This window comes from Tinamus guttatus, unplaced genomic scaffold (assembly GCF_059628265.1).
Source record: "Tinamus guttatus ecotype Peru unplaced genomic scaffold, ASM5962826v1 Tinamus_guttatus_pri_ptg000168l, whole genome shotgun sequence".
NCBI lineage: Eukaryota > Metazoa > Chordata > Aves > Tinamiformes > Tinamidae > Tinamus > Tinamus guttatus.
Window position 1 is genome coordinate 819,288 of NW_028288702.1, and position 10,748 is coordinate 830,035.

A 10,748-nucleotide genomic window follows, 5' to 3' on the forward strand; every position below is an offset into this window, starting at 1 on the left:
GCAGGCACGCAAGAACTCACTGACCTGACAAATTGATCAGTTTACTTTGCAGGTCATTTTTTTTCCCCCCCGAAAACAATTTTAATGTGCTTATTAGCACCTCAGAGTTTAAGGAATTCCAGTTCTCTTCATGTGAAAGGTTGCTCACTCCAACTAGCCTCACTAACTAGGCACAGTTTAAAACCAAAGAGTAAGTTAGGTTGAAACAGGCCTAACTCGCCTAATCCCATGCGCAAGGAACAGTCAACTTCGAAATCAGATTAGGCTTCTCAGGGTTTTGGCTAGTCAGGTTCTCAGCATCTCCAAGAATGGAGATTCCTTTACCTCTCTACACACTCTATTTCAGTGTTTGACCACTCTCACTGTGAAGACTTTTTCCTTATCTCATTAAAGCTACAATTTCAAATTAATTCTAGATCAGCATTTATTTCCTTATAGTCAACTCAGTTTTTGAACACTCAATTCATGACAACTTCATATGACAATTCTTGTTAGTTTTGACAATCCTTGATTGTCATAACAAAATTAAAGCATCCCTCTTTTTGAGGTATTAATGCTGAAGGACTTTGCAGCTTCAAATTATACTCCTGCTGTATTGCTCTAGTAGTAACTCCTCTGCCAGTTATTTTGATTGAAATGCATTTTTTTCATTACACTTTTTTTTAAAAAGCTTACCAGTAAGAGTGCTTCCTCATCACACTTACTTTTCTTTCTATTTTCTAGGAACAGCACAATCTCCAATAATCATCTTCCGGTTTGCACTCCTATTTCGATGTGCTTTCATGCCAGCCACAGCCAGTTCTACATGTTGCCCTCAAGTGTTTGGCTCCAGGTTAGAAAGATGTGTTTTAGTCGCATACCTTAGCCTGGCCTCTTAGCTGATTTCCTCAGTCTCTCCCTACCTCTCTGAAACTGCTAACATGCACAACCCCATTTCTCCAAAATCTTTGCTTCTTCCTCTCAAGTAACACTGTCTCTGTTTAATCATTTTATATCCTGGTGTATACCTAGCTTGCTCTTGTCTTTCACATCCTACCTAAGGAAGCTCAGGAGCAAGAAAATAAATTCTTTACTCATAATTGCTGTACTGCAGTGCCGCATATTATTAAATATCACTATACTATTAAGCCTCCTAGATAAGACTGACTGCAGTCAACTCCTTGGAGCACATAAAAGAAAGCTTTCCCAGGACATGTGAGTGTTTTGCTCCGATACTTTATAATCTGAACGTAGGACGAAGACTGCAGCTACTTTCACTGTGTCAACATTTAATATTGTTGTGTACATTCACAATCATGATTTTCATGAAGAAGCTATGAAGATCTACCCAATTCTACACTGCAAGAACAGCAGCAGTGTTTTAGAATAGTGTAAACAACAACTATAAAATAAAAAAGTATAATTCTAGGCAGATATTTATCCTGGTGAATTCCAGTCTGAACACTTACATTTGGCTAAGATTCATTTAAAAAGCAACAGCAACAAAAAATATATCTTAAGAATAAGCTCTCAAAATAGGTAGTGTTAGGTAACCTTGCCTGGAAGTGAGCACTATTACCCCATGTCCACCATTTAGTTATTAGAAGAACTAAATTAATTTCACATTTCTGACGGAAATTTTTGCTTCCCTTTTCAAAAATAAAATAAAAAATAAAATAAAATCAAGAAGCAATTAAAAAGTAAACCTCTCCTGTACAGAGATCTTTGCCAAGGAAACTGTAACCGTGTTTTTTTGATATACTTTGACATATATGACTATATTTTGAAATACTTTTGATGGACTCCAAAAAGTGAAAAAATGTTAAGTCAGAAGTTGGCTAGAATGCAGAAGCTGCTGATCACCAGCATTACTGAAGTATTGGTGTCCACTTAGCAAGTCTTTGTTCCCTATTTCCTAAAATACACAGGTTTGTCCAATTCAAATAGCTATGTAAAATGTTTGTGGACGAGCAACATTTTTTCCACAAAATAGGGCTTAGAAGCAAATTTGTATTATAATTATTAGATCCAGTATATTACTTTTAAATTCTAACACCAAAAAAAGAATCGAATTTCCAACAACTTATCAGCCCAAGAATTACAGAGAATAAAGAGCACTTATTTTAGATGTCTCCTGTTTTCCTCCTTCATTTCCAGCTGTTGGCGTTTTCTATTAACAAAGTATTGAGACTGTCTTTGTAAAAACAAGCAAACAAACAAAAAAAAAACACTAAGAAGGTTAATTCTCAAAGTTAACAATAGCAAGAAAATGCAAAATTGACATAATGCTATGTAGCTAGGTAATTGCTTCAGAAGACTTGAGACTCTAAAATACATTATTTCTTACAGTTAGCATATTTGTGGAGTAGGAAATGCATTAAAAAAACCTAATAAAGCACATGTAACAATCACTACCACAGGAATACATTTCCAGAAAAATGCAGCATGAGCAAAATTCCATGAGGATACATAGCATGTGAGAGGTATTTATACAGCATCCAACACAACATCTAAATGTTCCTTATAAGCCTTGCTTTTCACCACAGCAACTAATATAATTTAAAAAGTGCAATTCATACGCACATAAACCCAAGGCATACAAAAAAAAAAAAAAAAAAGATCTCAAGCATACGTCTATTTAAAACCAACACAAAGACTTCAACACTGCTTGTGTTCAAGCTGCATTTAGAGTGCCAAAAGTGCAAATATTTTTAAAAAGTACTATTTTGATCTGTAGCTAAGATCAGGATTAAAATCAATTTTGTCTCTATCCAAACTGCAAGCTTCCTCAAAAATCACAACTCCAAAAATATGTTGCTTCCAGGTTCTATGATGCAAAAAAAGTGAATTTTAGGATAGCTTAGCAAGGCATTTAGGCTAAACACACACACAAATTTGTAACATGCACAAGTATCTTTAACTAGGGGGGAAGACTAATCAAGTCTTACCGATTGGAATCAAACTTCTAAGAATATTTGATCATTTTAGTATTACAGAAAATAAATTTGTTTAGAGATGACTGCATTTCTCAAGTTTCATAGGCTATTCTATCAGTAACAAAATAGCAAAGCTCTATTTAGAAATATAATTTTGCAGTATTTTTTGCTAGGATGTGAAGATTTAAACAAGTATGACCTAACTCCAAAATCTGTAAGTACTGACAATATATCTTTTTAGAATTATACTGAAAATTATCAATTTATATTTTTATAATTTTGTGAATAGAATACTTTTCATAATGCAATTCACTGGGATACCCAAGGGAGATCTGAAGGTACATGCACATGCAATCATCTCTTGCAACCTGCTAAATTTTAGTAGTTCATATTTATAACATAAATCACATATTTAACATATGATAATGCCTAGTTACACTTGGCCTGAAAAAGGAAGCCCCTTGTAGCAATTTTAAGCTTCCCTTTCCTGTTTCTCAAAGCTTCCTTGTATCATTCCATTACAAACAAAAAAATACTTATTGCAATTGGATATACTGGCAATATATACTAGCAATTACTCATCTCAAAGATCAATAATCTTATGCTTTCAATACATCCTTACTGCTTTTTAATCTGTACATTTATTCTCACTATCCGATTTAAATCCAATCAAACTACGCAACATTTCCCTCCCATGACACTTGCTGTCCATCACAACAGAGTGGTTTAAAGCACATGGTGCTACACACGCTTTGTATCAACTTCTCTCTACTTGGTTACCTCACTGTCTATATTGCTGTCCCTTATCTGTACCAAAACATAGCTTTTATTTATTTAGTAACGTAGTTAATAGCCATGTTCACAATAATGGCTCAAGACAAATGAGATGCTAACAATTAGAAGTTTTTCAGGCAGATGTAAAATTTTCCCTGTTTAGAAAAATTGCAAAAATTGGCAAGGTCTGTATAAGTGGGAAGAAACTTCCCTAGCACAGAAAATTGTATTCAATTCCTAAAGCAGTCTCTATTTCCTGCCGTAAGCCACAACTTAGCTTTTCCAGGTACCAATAACACAGCTACTCTTTTCCCTGACATTGCTCCATTTAAGTAACAAAGCTTCACACATATCAGAGTATCAAAGACTGTAAGTATCCATTCAAACATAAAACTATAGAGGACTTCAATACTTCAAGCAGGAAAGTTTCTCCCCAATGCTCAGTCTTTAAAGATGTGAGCCTGTTGGAAACTTAAAGCAGGTTGCAGAATTTCCTCCCAAAAGCAACAGATTTTAGAGGTACCTTTTCTCCCCAGTCACCATCTCTCTCTGGCTCCCTATCATTAGCTCACTGCAATGCTGGCACAGAGCCCATGTTAACAAACCCAGAGCTCTTCACCTTCTCTCTAATTTGAGATCTCATTTGAGACTGGCGCCTCACTGGTTTGAAAATAAGTCTATCAAAATCTCTGTGTAAACAGCACTAGCTTATTGGCACCTTCTTCTGTATATCAAGTAAGCTAGACCAGCATGTTTACAATGGCAATTAAAGGCGACATAGATGGAACAAAGGAGCAGCAGTATGATGCACCTCTCCCATATTAACTGAATTCCCTTCTGATAAAAATACATACCCTTTAAACAGAATGCAACTCAAGATAGCAGTGGCATAAAAATTCATGGAAAGAAAGCATTTGGAGTTTTTACATTATAATATGGGTAGGTTTATCCTAATGGTAATATCCTGAATAAATTAATTCCTCAGGCATTTCAGAGTGGGGTTTTACACCATCATAAGAAGAATAAATATCTGTTTTTCCTAACACAAGTTCAAATCTAGTAGTACAGCTTCACTTCAGAAAAAGACTTGACTCCTTCTCAGTACTGTCCTTGTACTTACACTTGTCCACCAGCGTAAATTTGAATTATATTTAGCGACACTTTAAACCTGAGCAACTAGGCCTGTGTGGATTTCACCCCTAACATCTCAAAGGTTGAAAGCTTTTGGAATCATGATTTGGGTGAAGAACAGATAATTGGGGCAGACCTTGATAAGACTATAGCAAAGCTAGTTAGAAATACTAACATGCAGGAAAACAAAACAAACAAAAGCCCAACCTTTTCACACTGGCAAACATATCCATCTACACATCTCCCTTTGCCCATTTGTACCATAGCCTTGAATATCTGGTAACACCTTGCACTGTGCTTGGCTGCCAAACTAGCTATAATAGCAGGAGTTAACTTTCATATGACTGAGAAAGATTGCATCTTATACTAAACTCACAGGCATCATTCTATGGACCTGAACAGCTACAATAGTTTTCCTCTGGAAAGGCTCCAAAGGCTCATGATGCTGTGTTAACAATCATGCTATTTTAGGGCACGCATACTGCAATTCAAAGTTACCAAAGCTGTTCTAACTACTCAAGAATCTCCAGTCTATGATCTGTCTTATTAGAAGTGACTCACTAAGAAGAAACTCAAAGCTACTATCTTCTTAAAAGAAACCAAAACCTTAGCACAAGGATGATTAAATGTGACCACATTTGTAGGCAAACAGAAACTCACTTCCTTGCCAGAACCTTTCTCGATGCACTCATCTCTCCACCAGCACCCCCATCATCCAATCAGCCAACATTAAAACAAAAGGATAACTATGGCCCTCCCCAGCATGGAATTAAGAATACTACTGTTTTGACACATGAAAGATATTCCAAAATCAGGCTGTTCATTTCAAATCAAATACAGACTCACAGTGGCTCAGGTGATTTACAGTATGTGTGTACCTACCTACCTAAAGTGGGCTGGCATCACCAAATTTCACATTTATTTGGAAATCCTAAACAAATCGATTAACATTTATTTCAATAAGTAACAGATGAGTTTAACGTTGCAAGCAAGACGTTACATCCTAATACCACCACTAGCAAAAAAGCACAAATTGTAAAAGCAACAAAATACTCATGGAAGTTTCCTTTATAAGTATTTTGCATAATCTACTGCTGCTCTCATAAAGTCATGATATTACTTCATAGTTCCCACAAAGAATTTTGTATGAATGGGCAGCAGGAAATGCTATGCTGTGGCAATACCAAAAGGAACAAGAATGCTTCTAATCCATTATTTATAGATTTAAAGGCCACTTAGCTCTTTTGCTGCCTTTGATTAAATATGAATGGAAGTAAGATTTCAAACATACTATATGAAAAATAGTATTTATGAACAAATATGCATACTTACTCTCTATGCATACTTACTCCCTTTCTTGTTATTTAATGTTAAGACTATACTCCTTGGAGAAATTTTCATTTACTCTTCATATGAAGAAAATGTGACTATTTCAATGGTCCACAACGGACACAGCTAAACTAGATTCACAGCAAGATGTAAAGCGATTTTTATTCCAACAACAACTTTGTTATTTTTTGTTGTTTTAACTGTTATTTTTAAGATGTTATTTCCATGTATCCAGTATTTCTAATATGTGATGTCTTCACTGCTTTTAACACAGACTAGAATACTGTCAGTTTGAGAAACTGAAATTCTCACAGGGTTTCCTATGAGCCCAGAACTAAATAGGGAAAAAACACAAACCTCATTTAATTGGTACGGCAGACTCTCGTCTTTGAAATAATTTCTCATAAACTATTTAGACTCTTTTCCTTCTGATAAGAAGTTATTTTCTTCTGCAAGTCGTCAATTGAATATTTAAGTTTCATACTTTAAGATAGTCCAAGAAAGGCCCATATCCTAAAAAGAATTCCACACACACACACACACACACATATATATATATATATAAAATGGAACACTGACTAAAATTCCTTTAAATTTGCAACCTAAAGATCTACCAATTTTTCTACTTGGTATAAAAACTAGGTCATTGGGACTTCTAGCCAACATACATGAAAACAATAAAATTTTGTAAATTTGAGGCCCACCTATTATCCACTGATGGATGGATGTGGACAGATCATCCTGTGTTCCTGATCTCTAACAAAACAAGAATTTTATTCTTCTACAATCTGTGATACTTCGAATGCTGTAAACAATCTTACAGGGCTTATTAAATATTTTATTATCTTCCTCTGCCTCCACCATCTCTTTCTAAAATACACTGGGGTAGAATATACACTGTGGCACATAGTAAATAAGCTAACATGGATGACCCAAATCTGCCTTAAGAAGGTAAGTTCCCTTTTCCACTATTCATTTTCACTGCAATCCTTAAAATTTTTATCATGAGCACGAGATGCTCCAAGCGATTCCTGTATTTTTGGCTCAAAATATTGACGTCTTCCGTATGAAGGGAGTGTTTAAACGATTGCCATGCGTCTTCACTTGAGATCCAGTGAATATACAAATCATTTGACTAATCTATATACAGAAGAGTATCTTGCACTTTTGACAGGAAAGGAAAAAACTTCTTTTGATCAGTTCTTCCACAGTTTCCATAGCTCAAGATCATATTTCAGATTAACTATGAAAACAGGTTTCCACTTAAGCATGACAGCTATTAAAGTTTTTATATAACAACTCAAAAGGGAATTTTGCATGAGTTGTTGCTTTAGATGAATTGCTCAGGTTCTTAAGTCTATAGACTTCCCATCTGCAAGTGAAAAGGAATAATAATTCTTAAAAATTAGTCTCCATATCTCAGCTGCAGATATATGAATCCCTGTAACTAAAGATTTTTTCTTACAAAACCTGCCCTCACAGAAATAAAGAAAACTATCTTTGCTAGTTTTAATCTCTTCTATCCCTAGGGATGATCCGATCCCAAATTTCATTGTATTTCTCAAGTAGAACAAACATCCTGTCAGCACCTCATCAAAAAAGAACTAGAAGATTGAGCTAAGTTTGATTTTCCATTTTAATTATTACATATTGCTAGCAACTGAAAATAATATACTTCAAGTCCATTTCCCAGAAAAAAAAATGCAAGTGCAATCTCAGGAGTCAAGACCTCTATAAAACTCTCTCTCTCTTAAATTATCTAAGTTGGGCGAGTTGGATTATGCAGTTAACAACAGCATATATTGGCATTAGTTTGTTAATAAGCTCTCATGTTTGCTTTATTCTGTTGGGGTTTTTTATTTGTTTTTAATATAAACCAAGAGTTAGGAGTTAAGGATGGTCTTTATTACGAATTCAATACTATACATTCAAATGTGAGCTTCAAGATGCTACTCCAAAAGAAGTCAAATCTGTAAAATTTTTCCTGGTGATATCTATTATTTGCCAAATAAACAATTTGCCTTCACAGAAAGTATGGCGCTTATTATTACTTACAGCACTTATTATTTTTAAACCTTGATGTACAATCTATGACACACAAGGACTAAGGCAGTACGTCATTACAAGATGCACAGTAACGGGTCCCTGAACTCCACCATAAGACCTGCTCCTGGTCTTAGATATCTGGGTAAAGAACCTTTTTGAGCAGCGCTGTGCCTCAGCAGTATGTGATCTAGCTTCCTAGATAGGACTATGCTAGTTCTAACATCATTTCAGGGGAATGACAAAGTCCCCTGAATTTGCTTCCCCCTATCCACCCAATCTCCCAGAGTTTGTGTAGATGTCATTTTAGGTTATGTTAACAAGGACTCCTTCCTCCCGCACTGACTGGAGGGGGGAGTGAAGGCTCTGGGGCACGATCCCCATCCTCCCTGGAGAAGGGCCTGGGGACAGGAGACAGCAACTCGAGGGTGATGTTGACTGCAAGTGGCCATTTTAATTTAAGGGCCTTGGGACCTGCTGCTGATCCCCACACTCACCCCCCGGGGAGGGCGGTACCGGGAGGACAGGGCCCCCCAGGGGCGGCGTGGACAGGCGCGGGGGGAGGCTCCCTGGGGCAGCGGGAAGCAGAGGGGCCCCCACGCCGCGGGCAGCGGCTCCCGTCGCCCGAGGCCACATCCCGGCCAGGGCCACGGGAGCAGCGGGGCGGGGTGGGACAGGGCGGGGGAGGGTCGCGGCTGTTACCTGTACTGGGCAGCAGCCCCGCTATGGGTGAATCCGAAATAGTTGCCGGTGGCCATTTTGGCATCTTCTCCCAGCCGGCTGGGCACTGTGGCAGCGGGAAACGAGAAGCGGCAGCGGTCGGGGCCATGACAGGAGGCCCAGCAGAAGGAGCGGGGCGGGGGGGAGGGGGCGGAGGAGAGGGAAGGAGGGGAAGAAGGGGACAGACAGAGAGCGCGAGCGCCAGATCAGACACAGCGCGCAGGACCCCCGCCCCTACACGCTCCCCCCGCCCCGCCCGCGGGCCGCATCCATTCCGCGCGCCCCCCCCCCGCGCACACACACAGAGACGCGAGGCGCCGTTACTCACCATAGGTGAACGAAACTACCGGGCATATAGGAATCATGGGTCCGAACTGGGAGCGATGGCGACGGTTTAACTCTCAACTCCCTCTCCCTCTCCCTCCCTCCCCCCCCCCCCCTCTCCCCCGCATGCGCGGGATGTGCAAAGGTTCTCGGGAGGGGTAGTTTGCCCGGGCGGGGCCTGGGCTTGGCGCAGGTCGCCATGCGCCGCGCTCCGGCACGTTTCTCACCCTTACAAACATGTATATGGGGGCGCTTAGGTAATGAGTGGAATGCTCAAGTTTCTGTATTCATCAATAAGGGGATTTCCCCATTTCTGTATTCATCAATAAGGGGATTTCCCCACAGTTTGGCTGAAGAGCAGGACAAAGGGAGGGGAGACTGAGTGGAGCCATGAGCCGAGTGGGACAAAAAGAGCCATCTGCAAGGAGATGGGGCCTTTACAAAGGAGGGAAATAGGGCAATTCCCCCACATTCTTCAGCAAGGGGGACACAGGAGTCAGGTGAGCTCAGGTGAGAACAGATGGCGGGAGGCCGGAGTTCGGTGTAGGCGGGCCGGGAAGGCTGTAACTTCTGAGTACCTTGGCCAATGGGGAAAAGGAGAGGGCGTCCCTCGGTCGGGAAATTAGGATAAAAGGGGGGCTGCGTCCCCCAGCAATTTGAGAGACCCCACAGGGATATGCCCGGTGGACTCTCCCTTTATTCGAATAAAGTTTTAGGACTCCTCTGTCTCCTTTTTGGACATTCAGTTCTTGACAGCGAGATTTTCCACCCAGTAACGACCTTAAATATGTTCACCTCACTTATGTATGCCACCGGCACTACAGTGCACGCTTAAACTAATCAAGACTCATAAAACAGTCACTTCCAGATTCATTCCAAAGGGATTAATTCAAAAGTGATTTCAGAAGTCTCTGTTTTTCAGCAAGGACTTTTTGTGAATAAGTTGCAACTACTCAAAAACATCCCTACTTGGGATTGTTTACAAGTCTGATGAAAGATCCCAAAGCACCAGCAGTCTTCTCAGGCTGTAAGACGTCAACAGAAACTTGTGTTTATAGTGCAAGCAAAAAAGGGAAGCCATTTCTCACTTGAACATACACGTTCGCCTATACGGATAATGTAAAGTTCTCGACATGCCAAACGCCCCTGACAACTCACTGAATATGCCTTAAGAGCTTCACATTTCTGGTCAAAATACTTTTTTTATTAAAAAAAAAAATTGCTGTGTCAAGACATTTCAGTTATATGGCTTTGAAAGATAAAATAGAGCCCTAATCCTCAAGCTAAACCCAAGAGCACTTCCATGGAGGGCTGCGGACACATCCTTTGCAGAACATTATACAGGTGTGTGACCTGTATCACTACATCCTCAATGGCTCTCAGGATACCTAGGCGAGACATTTATCCCTCATCGTTTTGATTAAAAATGTTTATAATTGCATCTCTGGATCATGTATGTGGACAAAAAAAAAAAAGATGAAATTGAGGTTTGGTTTGATATGAAGACTTTCA

The 10,748-nt window shown here is 39.3% G+C and overlaps 1 protein-coding gene across 1 annotated transcript in view; it reads right to left on the reverse strand.

Moving 5' to 3' along the window:
- LOC104577439 (zinc finger RNA-binding protein-like) overlaps positions 1 to 9,290 on the reverse strand; it is a 38,459-nt gene extending 29,169 nt beyond the window's left edge. The window contains exons 1-2 of the mRNA XM_088522837.1: positions 9,241 to 9,290; positions 8,895 to 8,979 (exon numbers count right to left, since the gene is read on the reverse strand). Coding sequence (XP_088378963.1) covers positions 8,895 to 8,979; positions 9,241 to 9,277 — 122 coding nt within the window. The 5' untranslated portion in view covers positions 9,278 to 9,290. The remainder of the gene's footprint in view (positions 1 to 8,894; positions 8,980 to 9,240) is intronic.
- Between the last annotated feature and the right edge of the window lie 1,458 nt (positions 9,291 to 10,748).